The sequence below is a fragment of the Larus michahellis genome, chromosome 2 (genome assembly GCF_964199755.1).
Source record: "Larus michahellis chromosome 2, bLarMic1.1, whole genome shotgun sequence".
Classification (NCBI taxonomy): domain Eukaryota; kingdom Metazoa; phylum Chordata; class Aves; order Charadriiformes; family Laridae; genus Larus; species Larus michahellis.
In genome coordinates, this window is record NC_133897.1 from 122,324,619 (window position 1) to 122,343,124 (window position 18,506).

Here is an 18,506-nt window from a genome sequence, read left to right on the forward strand (position 1 = left end):
GGTAAGATTGGGAATAAAGTTTTTTTTTCACTTTAATTTAGTGGAGAGTTCAGACCTTGAAGTAATAGATCCATTTCTCCTGCCTATCCTGGTGAGCCACTGGGTTAGACACAACGAATTCAAAAAACCTGAACGCTTCTACCTTACACAATATCATTGATTTTTCACCGACTTACCATCTTCAGAATTTTCTTAGAAGTAGCATACAGAGGTAAGTATCAAATCTCATTATTTTGAAAAATGTGAAGCATAGTATGTTCCCTAGTACAGATGCAGCAAAATTTTCTAATGTACAGTTCATATGACCTTTTTTAATTGCCATCCTTACACAATACCCTCAACTATTAGTCCAGGGCATCTATACCTAGGCAGTCTTTATGTTGCACCACTCTGAGAAAGGCTCCTGATTTTCCATGGGAGAAAGCAATTTGCAAAAGCATAATTTCAAGTCCTGCATCATAGCAGTCTTTTTAATTCTTTTTCATCCTAACCTGTGTATATAAATATTAACGTGGATGTGCCCCATTAAAGGGCTTTGGACAAGGGAGGAAGAAGAGAATTCTGTAAAAGGTATTTACTGGGGAAAAAAAGCAGCTCTATTAGGAAATCCAGGTTTTACCAGTTGTCCAGTTTTAGAAGTATGGCTTTGATTTATGGATCAAAATTGCTCATTTATTATTTTATCTATACTGCTTTGGGCAATTTTGACAGTTAAAATTTAGTTTTATTGACCAATGCAGCCAGTTTAGCCACAAGGGGACTAATGCACACACAGCCTGCTGCACTCAAGAAGCTATGATTTGATTCCATGACCAAGTCAGACTGGGAATCACAACCAACATAACAATAAGTTCCAAATCTTGATGCTCGAGGCAAAATGCTTCCTCTAAAACACAATCAACCTTTAAAAGAAGGTGGGAAGGAATTTTGTGATAGGAGCCTCCATGCACTGTTTATTGTAGCTGATATATTCCACCAATGCTTCTGTGAGCAGTGGACACAGAGCAGTATAGAGGAAACCTTTCTTTAATGATTGTGGACAACAGATAAAGCTGGAAGAAAGAAATGAAAATGCAAAAGAGAATCAAAGGTGTGCTCTAGTACTATGCCTTACCAGGGATCTGACTCTGAGAAAACTGTCTTGAACGTTGCCTTTTTTTTTTTTCTAAACCACATTTTATTCCTATGTACATAAATATGCATGTATTCATGTCGCAGTATGAAAGACTTACAAGTTTACTTAAAAAACTTACTGGAATGATTTTAAGCCAATGTTAATTTAGGCCTATCCTATTATAAAATTAGCATCTTCTGCAATCTCAATTTATTGCTCCATTGTGAAGCCCCTTGTGATACATAAACAAATCTCTGAAGAGAAACAAATCAATAAAGTGTCTAATTTGATTAACCATGTTTTTAAATTCATCAAGACAACTGTACAAAAATAAACCACTTACTTGTCAGTATTTTCCACGTCTTCTTTTCATCATCATAATACTGAACCAAATTGCTGGGTAGCCGGTCAGGTCCGGGAGGCAATCCTCCAACCAATAACAGCATTTTCTTATTGGAACGAATTCTTCACCCAAAACAAGAGGAAAGATGAACAACCACATTACTGAGGAGTATTTTTAGTGGCAACAAAATCATAACCATCAAAAGAATGTTCACTGCTTGCAGTTTTCTATTTCATTTTTTGTGTTTCTTTCCCCAATCATGTCTCAACAATTTTTTGAGCCAAGCAGAAAAATGATCAGAAAAGCTGCATATCTCTCTACTCACGGAATAATAAGCTTCCTTTATGCAATTTGTTAGAGGTTCATTCTAGAACGACCTTTTTCTTATATTATCCCTTTAAATCATCACTCTTTACAGCTGAATACACATGAAATGCTCTGGAGTTGTACTAAGGTTAAGCATTAAAGTTGCATGTCAAAAATCGTATTAGTCAAAATCATTATTATAAGCCATTCTACACTCAAAGAACCTTGAAAAAATTAAGGTTATGCAGAGAGTTTGTGAGCCAACTCTTTAATCACACACTGAACTTCAGATATATAGTTTAGTACAATTAGCAGCACTGGGCTAATGGTTATGGGTTAAATGCTACTTACAAGCACTTTTGTTTGTTTAATTTAGTCCAGACTCTTGCTTTCACTCTCCCCCCCGGCTCCCCCCCTTCTCTTTGCTCTCCCCCTGTGCACCACTGGCTATAGCAACACCAATTGGTAAAAATGAGACTGTGATGTTGTTGTGAGCCTCCCCAGAGTGGAGCCCTGCCAATGCTTGCCACTGATCCAGCGGCATGAACCTGCTCAACTGTGCAAAGTCACTCTAATTCCCTCCCTCTGTTTTTCTACCTTCTCCCCCAGGGGGCAACCACTGAAAGGAGTGACTACCCACCCATCAAGAGCTGGCAATTCGCTGCTATTAACCGTGACCGTGATTCCCAATCTGCCTGGCAGTTCTTAAGAACAGGACTGCAATGTCTCATATGCAGTAAAAGCGGTTATCTGCACCCTGGCCTCCAACGCTCCACCTGATGAATGTACAATTTCTTTGCAACATTAAGGGATTTAGCACAATTGTAAGTGAAAAGGGGAGGGGAGGCCCAGACCCCCAGATGAGCCCTGATGCTTTAATAGTCACTTCGCATATAATTGAACTTTCATCAGTTATACTAAGCTTGGGTGTGATAACGCTGAAATAAAGTCTACGCTCAAAATGTTCCTGCGAAGTAGGAAGGTGACATAGCCTGGAAAAAAATGCATCGATAGAAATGCATGTGCAGAGGGACCATGCATTTGATGGAAAGCACGCTTGCCAAACACCAACACTTTTCCAAGCACGACAACATCACTGTAGCAATATGTGTGTCAGTCTGCAGCAAACATTCCTGGCCAAGAAAAGTACAGAATGCCATGAACCAAAGCCCACCACTACAGGGCTGCACACGGCAGGGTCAAACCTCCACCCAGGAGCTCCAATCTCAGCAGCGCACTCCAGCAGCGGGTGCTTCACCACTGAGACACATCACTGGATTAGCTCCCACTACCACCTAGAATGAATCTTGAGCACCCACCTATTTGCATTTGTAGCAGGACTGCATCCTCTCTTGAGAAAACTGGGTAAAATGAACCAGGTCGTGCTACTCGCACTACCCGAAAGGAACCTTCTTCAGGGAGGGAGCACCCAGCTGAACGCTCGATCCAAACCATGCTTATGAATAAAACCTTTCAAATGGCTGACCAAAAGACAACCACAGACTGCAGATACATCTATCACGAGGATGGCCAGGGAATTATCTGGCAGATGGCCTTGTTTGTTTTTAAATGGATTTAGGGCTCAGGGAAGGTCCTGAATTGACAGCAGAGGAAACGAAACCCAGAGGAAACGAAACCCTCGCTGCAGGGGAAGGAGCTACATCATGGGGGCAGGGACACTGTCCAATGCTGTCCTATCCCCCCTGCTTTGCTCCTGATGTGGGAGGAGCCCCTGCAATCCTTCAGGCTTTCTGACAAGCCAGCCTTTAACCTCTACACCATACTGCTACGTACTGCCAAACGATGACTGCTACCTGCCCGCCAGGCTGTATCTGTGTAGAGTATCAGGAACTGTCTCATTGTCGCTGTCGGCACTGACTCCACTCAGTGAGATCAACCTCTGTGGAAAGCTTTCCTAAGCATTGGTAGTGTCTTCAAATGTTCGATCTCCCCAGTAAAGTTTTTAATGAGAGAACATTTGATAAAAACTATTCAACGCAGGAGTATGATAAACTGGTTTTGGTATGAGTTAGGGATGCCTGCACATGTAACAAGTGGCAGAGCAAACCAGAGCCATAAGTCAGTTATGCATGGCCATCCCTAACGATAGAGAATAAATAGTTTATTCCAACCCTCTTGTGTTGTATGTTATATCACAATCAACTCCCTGTGTATTGTGAAATTCACAATGCCCTTGCAAGGTTTACTTGATAAAGGAGTTTATTTTGATTTTCATCTTTCATCTGTAAAACTCCCTTCTAACTCCAAAGCACTGTGAAAAACCAATGAATGGCCAAGGCTCGATAGTTAAGGTGAAGAATGAAATGTCAGATGTAACTCTGAGTTTCCAGACTTTGGCAGCTGCAACTATCCTTAACATTACTTTTTCAGCTAAACAATCTGAGAAGCCACTGTTTCTTGAGATGGAGTAGCACGGCTATATGGGAATGTTTAAGAAAGATTTAGTATTTTCACATGTTTAAAATGGGAAGTAGCATGAACAGAAGCCCTTTAACAAAAGTTTAGTAAGAACTTAATAGCCAGCACAGGCTCTACCAAAAGATCAGGGAACTCTCACGTGGCAAAAAAAGAGATGGGTCCTTTTACTCGAAAGTATCTAATTCATCTGTATTGAGAACTCTTCCAGTGAATCAAGTAAAGATAATACAATAACTAAAGATATGCATGTTTTAAACAGATGTGTTTTCTTGCAGCCAATTCTGCTTTTTAAGTTTTGGTGTGAATCGCTACATTTTAGGTTTTGAATTTTTTTTTTTCTTTATTACATTATATTTGTGTTTCATATTGCACTGAGCAGTATTGTTAAAATCTTGAAATACATTCTAAAATAGGAAAGACATGGAAATGATCACCGCTTATACGCAGAAGACTCTTCCAAATATTAATAAAAATGTAATTCAGTGAAACACTACAATGAAGGCAGGATTTAAAAATATATGTAATACCTTGGCAAGATAAAGTTTCTCCTTTTCTTGCATTATTACATGTTTGCTATTTGGATAACTCAATATTACCATGTGAAACATTATGCATTATATCTGAAACGCTCTCTTTTCATAGTCCTTATTTCACAGTGTAATATACTACTCAGTTACATACTGTGGTTCACAGTGTCCCTAGCAAGGCTATTACGATCATCTTGTGTTCAATTAATAGTAGTGGGTCCTGGTCAGGGAAGGCTAAAATAATGTTAACCGTGACCAGGGAGGCTGATGTCATGGCAAAAAGCTGAAATAAACTTACACGTATCTTATCCTGAAAGCATTTCTGATACCTAGAATCAAAAACTCTAGTTCTCATTGATGAATAGTATTGTTACCATGCACATACTTCGCAATTTCTCTTCTGCAAAGATTCTAAACCCCTTAATTCACCTTAATTAAGTTCCTGGGTATCCCATGTGGTGTGAAATTTATTTTGTCTTCTTACAAGAGTGGAAACCAAAGTATATTTTAAAGTTAACATTTTCAAATTTGTATCGTTTCCTTCAGGCTCACCAACCTAGGCATTTGAGAACTCATATAAGTGGCTTTGTTCTCCGAGACGTTGAATACCCATCAGCATACCTAAATCCTGCTCACTTCAAAGGTAGCAGGATGCGCACCAGCTCTAAAACTCAGGTCACTAGTCCATAGTCTAAACTAACCATGAATACACAGGGCAAAATGCTGAGCCCAAGAGAGTTTATCAACTCACAAGGAATCAGTAGAAAAGACAGTAACAGACCTCAATACTCCTGACAACCACTCCCACCCAAAGCTCTTTTGCAACCTCATGCGAATGGAAAATGCATGGATGGGAAATACTCTGCTTGTACATTGTTTTTCTTTATTAGCATATCCATCAATCTTTCACTGATGGGTTTTCCTTATCTGGGCAGTTAGTAGAAGTTCATTCTACCAAGGCTGGCAAGAAAACAAGCCCCACCAAACAACAGGTTTGCTCCAGCCTCTTCCAGTTTCTAAACAATGCAATCAGGCTCCCCTCTCTGCATTAGCAAACGCAAAGAAACAGAAAGAATACAATGATGAAGTGGCAATCCTGTGGTTCTTAATGCATTTGGTGTAGTGTTACACATCAGAAAGGAAACTACATCTTAGACATACAGATGATCACGGTAATAAATGGGAAAAAAGAAGACTATTCAACTATACTTTCACCTTAACTCAGGGCTGTAAAAAAACCAAAAACCTGGATCATTAGTTCTCTTTTAATATAGGCTATTTTAATATAGGCTTTCAGCATGGAGCGAGCCAGGTGGCTCTTTGGACCAGGAACCTCACACACACGGGATGCCTTGCTCCTGCTTGAGGGCTGACCTTAAACGCAGCAGAGCCAAATCAGTCCTTAGGTATTTGCTCACTGAATGCAGGCACAAACAAAAACTGCCAGAAGACCAACACAAATCCAGCAAGAGCAGGTGAATGGGTGGTGAATTTCACTTACATCCACAAACCTCATTACATCAAAGGATTTGAGAAACTGGAGGTTGACACACAGTGATACTATCAAAACAAGAAGTAGCAAGAATCTCAGAAAAAGTAGCTGTATTAACCTGCGGCAGAAACAAAACAGTGCCCCGTGGTTTAGATACCAGCCTCAAGGTAACAGACAAAGAGACAAATACACTGTCCCAATCAGCACTTTAGTTGCAGACCTTTTGTTTGTTAACATTAAAGACTTAATTTAATCTTCAGAAACCAGGATGGTCCTTAGCAACCTTTTTCTTCAAAAAAGGCATCTGAAGGAGTGCTGTGTTCAACAAAAATGTAACGGGGACTCCAGTTGTGGTCTGCAAATCTGAACTGATGCCTCAGGCATCCATTTGTCCATGACTGAAGAAACTGTTCTGCCATCACAAAACGTGTGATGAGATCTTTGGCAACTACCTCCCACGCTCCTGGATAGGCACTTCAGTACAACAAAAGCAGCATAAGAAAACTGCTTATTTCAATGGATTTTGGCTTCTGCAGTTGACTGCAATGATAGCTGTGATTAGCAACACACGTTTAATAGAGAGAAAATATCATTATCCAGGAGTTTAACTATGAACTTGATGAAAGCCATAAGATGCAATGTAAAATTTATTTTGGACAGAGAAATTCTGCAAGCCTTTGTTATCACATAAAATAAATTACTGATCATCACAGCCTATAGGTAAATACGCATACAGAATCCCTTCCAAACCCTTTAGCACTGCCAGGGGAAGGACCTGAGCTCTCACAGCCGCCAGACCAAGTCCTGCAGATCCAGACTTCTGCTGGAACTCTGAAGGAAACAGGAACCTCTTTCTCCTTCTGGGCAGAGACCCAAAACACCACTTCAGTTCCGTCAAAACCTAAAGCATGCTGAGGCTTATCTAGGTCACTTGTAAGTTATGACCAAGAAATGATTTAGTTCTGAGGTTCAAAATATGTTCAAAAATATGCCAAACATATGAATGTTGCTTTATGAATGGATTTTTCTGACTCTCCTAAAGCACACCTATTGCCCAAGGCACACCCGAAATAATGCAAAAAACCCTCCTATTAATACTGGAACTGAAAACCAGTCTTATTGTTCATTTTTGTGACATGAAGATTCTGGTTTTCTTCTTTTCATTCTCAGTGGGGGCACGCTTAGCAGGCGGCCTCAAGTATGAGTTTTCATTGCACCAGAGCTCACCACAACGTTCACTGAAGAGGTTTGTCAATGCCTAAAAGACATCCACTCTCCTGCCCATTTAATACATGTTGCTGACCACCGAAAGACTGAAGTTTAATAACATGAATACTAAGTTGGGAATTATTTGCTGCAGACATTGATTGCCATTTTTGTCTTAGGAACCTACTCAAAAGTTTATTTTTGTCCAATGCCTTATTTTTATTTTTTTTTAAATTCATAGGCAAAAAAAAGGAGAGTCCCTGTTTGCTCCAACTACAGTCTTTCCTTTTTGCCTCTATCTAATAAGCCAAAGCCTAAGGGTAAGTGAATCTTTTGTCTGACAGGCCACGCTTAACTGTTGCAAAGTTATCTGACAAGTTAAAATTTCCTTTATATGCTTTTGTTTCTACAGGTGCCAAGTAATTTTCCATTCCCTGTGTTAAAATAACTTACAATGTGTTCGGAGCTCTAAATTTTCTTTATGAATCCAATCCCACTGCTGTTACTTATTTAGAATGTTCTCTAACTAAATCTTGAAGAGTTAGCGTATTTTTCTAGCTGAAGGATTTTTACAGTGAATGCCCCTTCCTTTTGGGGTAAGATCCCCTGAACTAAGATAGCTTAGGGTTAAACAGCTAACCTGGAAGCGTGGCATCTATAATCAGCACACCTTTGGGAGGAGCACACAGGAACATCCTTCTTATCTTTTGTCTCCCTGTATTACCAGCTTATTCTTCGTGTTAACAGGAGACTGGTACAGTTCCCCAGAAAGATGTTCAGTAGCTTTCCCATACAGAGTCCTGCCAAGGATGCTGTATCCATACACAACACCATTGTTTCTTACACCTTGAGACAGGTTTTACAGATGCATTGCCTAGGGAGATCATGAATAGTACTTCTATAGAGATGATACCTACACAAATAGAGCATTTGAACACAAGTCTTTAAATCCACGGAGATCTGAATGCTAAAGACATCCTTACTAGCCATATATATCTGAACCACTGCAAGGGATTTGAATCAAAGGCATTTTACTACCAAAGTTTATATTGGTAAATGAGTCACAAAACCTCCCATGTCATGAATCTTATTGGCAAAATTATGCAAAAAACCTGATTTTCCATATTGTTGGCAATTCTGAAAAATCTTAAAGAAATTCCCTTGAACCTGAATATCTTTAAAAATAAAACTGAATAAAATGTCAAAGCTAGATGCCTTCTCAATTTGCTTTCCCTTTCCCCACCTCCTCCTTTTTTTTTTTTTTTTTTTTCTAGTTTTAGACAGAGGTGGTAGAATGGAAATGTTTATAGAATGCTTCAGGTTGGTCAAACCCTCATTTTTTCCCTCGGAAATTTCAGTCAACGCTTCTTTTTGACTTTCAGACTGTGAAAAGTCAGAAAGTTCCTTTTTTTATTTGATTCTGTATCAGACATCCATGACGACAGGAGGTCTCGGCATCAAAGGCTGTGTTCTCCTCAGCTAAGCTTCCTTGTCATTGGGAAGCCAAGGAGAAGAAACACAACTTGCTGCTGCCTCACCCAAGCTAAAACTGGTTACCTTTTCCAGTGTTGCTTCTTTTTTTCTGAAAGGAGGTGGCTGTCAGGGAAGACAGGAAGAACCAGCTGTGGCACCAACTTCTATTTACTTCCAGCTCCAGTGCAAACCGCCTGTTTCCACTGAACTTGGCAGCTGATAATATTTGCTCAAAGTTTATTGTCTGCTTTCCAAGAATACAGCAAGAAGTGTTGACTACTAAGTACTCGGCATGACAGTCTTTAAAAGAAAATTTCAGGAACGCATCAAATATGAAAAATGATGCCAGGAAGTATCTACTAATGGATTTCAACTTCCCATATGCTGTAATTTCTTTAGATGGTCCTTTGGCAAACCAGTAATACTGGTTTATCATGATCTGCTTCAACAAAACCAACAACAGAGAGATGTTTACAGAGTGGTGGAGTCCAGCTCAAAACTTTCATCCACGATTCCTATTAACTTCCATGCTCAATCTTTTTTGGCCATTCTTTGCAAAGGATGACAACAAACTGATAGTTACAAAACTGCTCTGATTTTTTGCAAAACACTCAGAGCAGAGTTGTTTGAAAAGATAAAATGGTGTTTTTACAGATTATGAGGATTTTTTCCATAACGTGAGTTTAACAGAACCAAAGCTTTTTTCCTGGCAAATTATTTTCTGTTGATTTTGTGTTCCAGGTTTGTTCTCCTCACTCCCCTTGCCCCCAGGGCTCACTGTACTTTTTCTTTGAGTATAAATCCAAACAATTACAGCATCGCAGCTCTGTTCCATTTACTGCTCAGCAGTTACAGACTCCGTATTCTTCTGCTGTAAGGAAAAAACTACAGTGACCCCAGGCCATCATTTGCCTTCAAAGACCCTCTCCTCTATCTTCTCTCTCCATGCGAAGGGGATGAGCATCAGGCAAAGAGCGAACCACAAAAGCCTCATGTAGGACATGTAGGCAGACAGGTCTGTGTGATGTTCACCATGATCCTACAGCACCCCATTTGTAAACGGTACACCCTAAGTGTAATTCATACCAGGACTTTGTTTCAGAGGGAATTTCCTTTTCCAGGAGGCTCTGCACCAGCTGTGACTCACGTTCTCCCTGACAGGACAGTCCCAGACAGTGCTGCCAAAGCACAGGTAAGAACAGCACAGGACCTCATGCGAGACAGATCCACTCTTTTAGGAACCCACAAGATTTGTAACTGAGCTGCACAGGCTGTTGCAGGTGGTGGAAAGGGGCACCTTTGCTGAAGTACAGCATTTGAGAAGGAAGTTACTATTTTCCCAGGCACTTTGCCCTCGGTTTGAGTGGCTTAGCAAGATTACTTTTTCTGTTATCTTCATTTTCCCTCTAGAACAAGGCGACTTGAGATCCAGTGAGACTTCCCCTCTCCAAAAAAGAGCAGAGATGCAGATACATCTCTGTGTGCCTGCAATATAGAAGGGGAGAAAGGTGCAAACAGCAACCCCACTGGCACCCTGTGCACCAGCACCAGCTATACCAGGTTTTACATCTTGCATTACTCCGCCATCAGTATTCTGCCAGGTGAATTTTAATAAATGCAGCCTGCGCCTGCATTCCCAATCCTTTTGCAAGAAGCAAAAGCAGGCGTCACTCCTGCCGGAGAAGGACCAGCTTAGCTGGCTGTAGCAGCCTTGGAGAGGGAGGAAGCTGCTTCAAGTACTAAAAAGGGCAGGAAAGTCGAGGAGCAGCACAGCCCAACCAGCTGCAGCGGCCTCTGGAAATCCAAGCTGAGAGGTCTGGAGCAGTCAGCATCAGTACATGTGAGGTAGGGAGCCTGGTGGAAGGGGCACTGAGGAGCGAGGGGCCATGGCAGCAGAGGATCGAAGAAGGAGCAGGCGGAGGTGAAGCTTGGGTGGGACAGATGTGGGGAAGAGCCCTATCTGTCAGAGTGGCCTGGGAGCAAGGAGGAGCCTATGAGGCAGACTGATAAGGGAAAACAAATAGTTTGGACATTCAAAAGGTTTTGAAGGCTTTGAAGTGGGGGATTTTGATGTTCTGGAGCAAAAGAGGGAAGGAGGTAGAGAGGGAGCTGGAGGTATTTGGACTATATGTCACCTAAGGACATAAATCAGGAGAGGCTGGCAGTTCACAAAGGAGACTACCCCAGCTAGTACCTCTGACCAAGACACCTGCTGGCAGGGGAAGGAAAGTACCCACATGTGACACCTGGCACCCTTTCTCCATCTACAGCTGTTGGAAGACGGTTGCCCATAAGAAAGACCATTAAATACTCTCTATAAATTATGTTTCTCCTAATGAGTACTATAACTGGCTATCACCAATGCCACCACAGGTTTCAAGGATTTTACCAGCCAGGACATACACATTTTAAGTAGTCTTCAAAGGACTGCCCTGACCCACAGCACTCCTTTTTGGACAATGGTGCTGCCCCTGACAGTAATCTGAGCTCCGGGCCTGCCTCCCTCCCTCTTGGATGCTCGACATCTCTCCACTCACACCTCAGCACTAGCCTGGCTCCTAAGGCAAATGAATGCACGTAAGGCAAGTAAGGCAAGTAGGTGAGACTAACTAGGATTAAACTGACTATAGGTCTGTGGTTCACTTCCCCGCAGCCTCTAATGTGTCAGTCTCCCTTCCGCAGCTCAGCCGAGAGAGTCCTGGCACAGGCACAATTTACTGATATTAGTTCAGGCACGTAGGACCTGATCCAAAGCCCAGTAAAATAAACCGGAGCTTCACATTCACTTCACCCACACCGTAATGCAAATGTTAATAATTCACATGCATTTTAAGGTATGTTTTTTATCTGGATGTTAATTTGGGGTCTGAAATATTTCTCACTTGCAATTAACCATGAGTAAGAATATTAGCTAAAAATTCAAATATTGGTGTCAGGATCACAAAGAGACAGGCAGGTGGCTGTTACTAGAACACACAACAATGTATTTCCGTGAAAAAATAAGCACATTTTTTTTTTATCAACCACCAAACGCCCTACTGGGATCCTACAAAAAATCTTAGCAGAAAGAGAGGTCAAACTGAACTACAGTCAGTGAGATTTGTAGACAAGTGGTATATTCACGAAGGAAATTATTTAATCGCCAAGGGATGTAACCAGTTTCTTCACATTTTTAATCTCCTCTGTAGATAGTAAAACATACTGGGTATGTGTGTCTTCCACATAAATGCTAGTGTCTCATGCTGCTCATTGCTTTACATTTTCCTTCTTCATCAACAGTTACCACCTTTCTACTGAGTGAAAACTGGTCTTATCATCTTCATCACCTGTCACTGTTTCATTTACTGTCACTTTCACTAATATTGCCTAACACCAAACAGTCTGGATGACACCCTCTCCCCACTGAAATGAAAGAAAAATAAAAATCTATACAGTTAGCTTCAGCAGGACCAGAATTTGCACTTCTCATCTCCCCAAGGTCTAGCAGTCCAGGGAATAAAAGTACAGAAAAAACAGCTGGGTCTGTAACGTGCTGGGACATCGCTGAACCCAGAAAAAAGCACGGTCAGGCTTAGCCTTCTTATCTCTTTGTCTTTTTATTTCCCTCCTTTCTCTTTTACTCTTTAATTCCATATTTCCTGCCTACGACTTTTCCCATCTCAGGTCACTTGCCTGATCCCTGGCCATTTTTCCTCCCCCACATCTGAAATAGCTTTTCCAGAAACTGAAATACTCAGTTCTTATCGACAACTGATGCTGTTTCTGCCAAGAATTAGTGGGGGTTTTTTTCCCCCCTTTTGTTTCATTCCCTCTTTTCTTTTTATCTGCCTGGGTCTTTTTTGTTTTGCTTGTCTCCCTTCCTGTTTGGAATCCTATTCTTTCACTTTTCTCCCTTCAAAACTGTTCTTCTCTCCCCTTTTCCCTCATTTGTACTTCCTTGCTTCTGCTATTTACGTCCTGCTTCTCCCCTGGGGTATCTCAATTCCTTTCCTTTCTTTTTCTGCATTTTCCCCTCTCTCACAGCTTTACTTTCCTCAACTCCCCTCTGCCTTCAGGTACTGGATGCAGCTGTACAGACATCTAACTGCTGCTCTGCCTGCAAATCTTGGAAGGAGCAGGCCAGCCCAAACGCCCATGGATGTGGAAAGGAGCTACGTGTGTCCTGCAGCCGACAAAACAACTCCCAGGCTGTAAGGGGCTGCCTCTTCCCACCCAGCATATCTTCTCATGCCTATCTGGGACAGAAGTCATCGTAAATTGTTACAGGCGAGCGAAACCATAAAATCATGGCAATGTCTATAAAAAGGCAAAAAAATTTATGTAAAACATTTAATAATAAGCCCCACAATTTAAATATCTTTTTCTGTATTGCTCTGTTCTCTGTCTACAGCTATACTGTGCATTAGCACAAGCAAAACTAAAGTTAAAAGCCAGGCATTTCATAGCAGTGATGTGTTTTTAACCATTTTCATTGTTGCAAGTAAACATGGAAGCAATAATAATTCTCACTAGCTCACTCATCTTTAAAAGTGAAATTCTTTCCAGCAACATGGTAATGCTCTAACCCAGAACTTTTTAAAAATTGAAAACACATGCCATGTGTTATATAAAATATATTATGTTACACAATAAAGCACAGAGACATTTTAATCAACTCAATACTCCAGTGAAGTCCCAAGAGTCAGATAAATAACAGGAAGATGAACATTCCTCTATCTAAATGCATTTCCTTCACAAAACTACAGAGAACATGACACAGCAGAGAGCTACCTGTGTCTCTCAGGGACAGACAAACACAATTTAAGTCTAATGTTCACGGTCACCATGATGGGCCAAATCCACTCCATGCTCAAACCAACTGGGATTTTTCCTACTGATGTCAAAACAGACTGTGCCTCAAGAACCTTTAATAACGGCTTGTGTGCTGAGGCCCTATGGTAGGTGAGGACCACAGAGGCCAGAAAGCTCCAGCATGAACCTGGAAAAGGGAAGTCAAAGTCAACAGAATTACTAACTTTGCTTAGAGTTGAGCACCTGATTAAACGCCAGATCAGAGCCAAAACACCCTCCCCACCGTGGGAAAGTCCTAAGCCTCAGAGTACACGTCAAGGTTCATAAATCAGGAACATCATTCCTCAATTTTTTAAACGATGATTGTTTAGTCGACGGACTTTGAAAAATTATTTTACAAAAAATGCATCAGGGTGTTCAAGTGTTTCCTCAGGAAATTTCATGAAAAAAAAAATAAAAATTTGCTCTACCTGCAGGTAAACAGAGTTTTTTCACTGCGGCACAAAACACAACCCAGGTACCTACCAGCCCCAGCATCACTTGGGCTGCAGGATCTGTACCTGTAGCACAAACTTTATAAATGATCCTGCTCACAGTGCACAGACTGACTACTATGATCCAAAACCGCCTTCCTCCAGCCCTGACAACAACAAAAACTTGTGTTTGGCCAAAAAGTGAGCACATGTGATTTACCACATAAAGAACAAGCTTAAAGAAACAACCAGTGCTTTTTTTACAGTTACATTTCAGAGGAGAATCACCATATTTTGAGCTTCCTATTATACTTGTTTTGCTTAAGAAACGTTAAGTAGCCCCATTTCCAAAGCACTCCAAAGTGGTATTGTGCATATGGATATGTACGTACACACTTTTTTAAAGTAGCATGTTACAAAAAAAAAATAATTATTCTTTGCAAAAACACAGAAAAGTTATTTGCAAGTTCTAATTGTGAGTGTGATTCTCCTAATTTCTTCAACAGGCTGTTAGTAGGCGGCTATGGCACTCTGCTGCTTTTATTTCTCACCAAGCCATACTGTACCGTGTAGTAGATATTACAGTGCACAAGAAGAACAGTTAATCTCTTTCTAAAGACCTGTGAATCTTTTGTGAATGACCTTTCATTAAACTTCAAATTCCAAACTACCAAGGTCACCACTGCTCACAGAAAAGGTAATCAAAGTTTTAAAGTCCTTCTCTGTGTAATAATATTTATCTATTTGCACAAGGTACTTCACTGTTTGTTACTTTTAAGATTTCCTTCTGCAAATTAGTAACTTAAGGAAGTCTTTGTAGATTTTCTTCCTTAAAAAAAAAATTGTACTGAATGAGTGTTCACCTGTTAGAATTGCAACTTTAGAGAAACTATGAGTAACAGGAAGGACAAGTCTGGAAATCTCTCTAGGCTTGGGTATGTTTCTCTTGTTTCTTCGTTCATGTTTAAGAAGGCATTTGTACACTTACACAGCCTGATGAAATCTGAAAGTGATTAAGATCCAAAGATGGGCCTTTGTGACCTTTGTGAATTCCCAGGAACATTATCCAAGACCAAAAATGAAAATATAGCAATTGCATTCTGTATCACAGAGCATTTCAACATCTCCAACATTTTAACATTTTGAGTAAGTTCTAGCGTCAGCTTATAAATAAATCTAAATGTTTTTGCTCTGATTTCACCACCCCCAAAGAACTCAACCAAGAGAAGCTAGTTACGACGCTGTCATTAAACCCACGTTAAAGTTGAGAAGGTGATGCTAGGTTTTCACCCGCTACGGTTAAGGGTCTCTGAAATACCACTGTCTGTACAGACCTGCAGACCTATTACAAATAAAAAACATGCTATTTGTGCTATTTGGAGTCCCCTGTAAATCATTAAGTAAGCGTGACTCAGAGCCTAGTCTAGGTCTACTTAAAGTGCGATCCTTTTGTGTATGTTCCCGCTTACAGGCAAAGCCAGCTCCCAGCACCAGGGGTATCAGATTCTTGCAGCATCCATGACACTTGTAAGCATTCAGTGGTCAGAACACCACTACATATCCTTCAAATGACATGGACCAGTGAAGCTGGAAGGTATCTTCACTGAACCAAGCCGGCTGGTATCTCAGCAATCCACCAGGACACGAGCCCCGGCATGCCCCCGGCGGTGTGCAGAATCTCAACGGAGGAGGTGGTGGTGGGTTTTTGCATTTTTGAAAAAGTCAACAGTTTTGAATATTGAAATGCAAAGGGTACGCGCCAGCTACAACGGCGGCAGCTCAAAAAATACTTTACACTGCAAAATGCTGGTGTTCGTTTTTTACTGTAGGATTTTTGGAGTGAGAATAGGTTAGACAGCAAGGTGATAAGCACGACAAAACACTAACAGAGCAAGCTAACCAAAGATAATAAAAGAAGGCACAGCATTTCCAAAGTTAAATCATCAGGGTACCCATTACATGAAGATATAAAGAATCCTCTGTATTAATGCTAAGAGAGCATATTATCTAAAATATTTAATAATGTACTAGTTTTCCTTGCTGCTGTTAAGTCATTAATAATATCCACCTATTAGTTAAAAAGCTGAATAATACAAAGTGTGCTTTGATTTCTGCGCTACCGTGCCACTATACTTGGAAGACGGTATTATCTTTCCATTTTTGAACAAAATGAAGTATATAAAAGGAGAAAAATAAATATCCCCTTCATTTCAGGTATATTTACTGCTCATTAAACTACATCCTGTGCTTTCAGTCCCTAACACCAACCTCATATTGTCAGTCTTTGACATCATGATTCATTACCTTATTAAATGAAAATAACTGACATGTCATGGATGTAAGGACTATGAAGTCACAAGTTTCCACGCACAATACGGACATCGCCCGAACACCAGCAAATACCAGGGTGCGCACCAGTAACGCGGTTATTTATGAAGATAATTAATTAGATTTAGGACTTGGGTATCACAGCTTAAAACGCCCCGAAGACACAACTCCTTCTTAAGGAGTAACACTGGGGGGTGGGGTGTGTGTAATAAATAAATATGGCCTGTAATAAATGAATTACAACAGGTTCCCAAGCCGCGGGCTCCCCGCAGGCACGCTGAAGCCCCACATTCACTCGCCAGCCCGACGGATCAGCCACGACGGCTGAGGGAGCTGCCGCCGCCGCCACCACCAGGCCGGGGCAGCCGAGGGCCCCGCGGCCGCTCGCCCCGCCGGCCGCCTCCGAGAAGGCCTCCCGCCCCCGGACGCGGCCTCCGCCACACACGCACGCCCCCCCCCCCCCCCACCACGCCGCGGCCCCGCCGGGCCGAGGGGAGGGGACGAAAAGTTTGGCTGTGCCGGGGGCGGGCAGCTCGACCCGACCCCGCCGCCGCCCTTCAGCCGCCGCGGCGGGCGGGCTCCCGCCGCCCGGCCCGGCCGCCGCCACCACCCCCTGCCCCGCCGGAAGGCGCCCGGCCCGGCCCCCGCCGGCTCCCTGCCCGGCCCCCGCCGGCTCGGCCCCGCGCCCCGCGGGGACCCCCCCTAACCTCCCGCGGCCAGGAGCCGCCTGTGAGGGAAGGTGCCGTCGTCCCCCCCCCGCCCCCCCAGCTCCTCGCCGCCCCCCTCACCTGCTGGCCAGGCTCTGCCGGCAGTGCTGCCTGAAGGGCATCAGGTGGTAGTTCATGGCGTCCAGCAGCAGCTTCTGGCAGACGGGGTCGGTGCGCATGAAATCCACCGACTGCACCCGCTCCACCAGCTCCGGCGCCGGGATGAGGGCGAAGCGGAGGCGCTTCATCAGGTCTGGGGCGTACTGCATGCGGGTCTCCCGGTCGTGCTCCAGCCAGAGGACGGACATCTGGAAGAGGGCCAGCTCCGACTCGACGGGGGGGGGCAGCGAGTCGAGCAGGGCGCGCATCTCCTCGAAGTTGAGCAGCAGCACGTCCTCCACCAGGTACTTGTTGGCCAGCTTCTTGGTCTCCTCCAGGCCGTGCAGGGCGGCGATCTTGCACACCTGCTTGTAGTTCTGCACCGAGATCTGGTCGTTGAGGAACTGCACGCACAGCTTGGTGACCTGCGGGATGTGCAGGATCTTGCTGACCGACAGCACCTCCTCCACCGTGTCCAGCGAGAGGGTCACGTTGGCCGTGTACAGGTACTCCAGCACCAGTCGCAGCCCGATGGACGAGCAGCCCTGCAGCACCAGGTTGTTGATGGCCCGCGGGCTGGCCAGCAGCTTGTCCTCCGGGGAGGAGGACGGGGTGCCGGGCTCCTCCTGCGGCTGCGGCGGCGGCGGCTCCTTGGGCGGGCCCCCCAGCCCGTCCTGGGCGCCGGGCCCCAGCCCCAGAGCGTGGGGGTGCCCGCCGCTCCCGCCGCCGCTGGAGAAGAGGGATCGGAAGTACTGGGAGCAGGAGGCCAGCACGGCCTTGTGGCAGTGGAACTGCTGGCCCTGGGCCGTCAGGGTCACGTCGCAGAAGAGCTGCTTCCTCCACAGCAGGTTGAGGCCGTGCAGCAGGTTGTCGCTGTGGCTGGGGTCGAAGGTGGAGGTCCTGTCCCCGGATCTGGACATGGCGAGCGGCCGCCGACACACCTGCCTTTTAAACCCTCCTCCAACCTGGGCAGAGGGGTGGGGAGGAGAGCGGGGTGGGGTGGGGGGACACACACACACGGGACGACACAACAATAAACACAGAGCTTTTAGAGGCCCCGGAGGGCGCATCCCGGCCGTGTGGCGGGCCGGGGGTGGGGGGCAGCCGGGGGACCGTCTCCCCCTTGCCCGCCGAGCCGCCCCGCCCCCGTTCCCCCCCGGGCGGGCTCGCTCGGAGGGGCCGCAACTTGGGAGGGATGGAAGAGATAT

General features: G+C 43.8%; 1 protein-coding gene across 1 annotated transcript in view; it reads right to left on the reverse strand.

Annotated features, from left to right (window-relative positions):
* Window positions 1-18,506, reverse strand: part of KLHL14 (kelch like family member 14) — a 64,951-nt gene that overhangs the window by 44,776 nt on the left and 1,669 nt on the right. The window contains exons 2-3 of the mRNA XM_074576919.1: window positions 17,281-18,263; window positions 1,458-1,579 (exon numbers count right to left, since the gene is read on the reverse strand). Of these exons, the coding sequence (XP_074433020.1) occupies window positions 1,458-1,579; window positions 17,281-18,218 (1,060 nt within the window). The 5' untranslated portion in view covers window positions 18,219-18,263. The remainder of the gene's footprint in view (window positions 1-1,457; window positions 1,580-17,280; window positions 18,264-18,506) is intronic.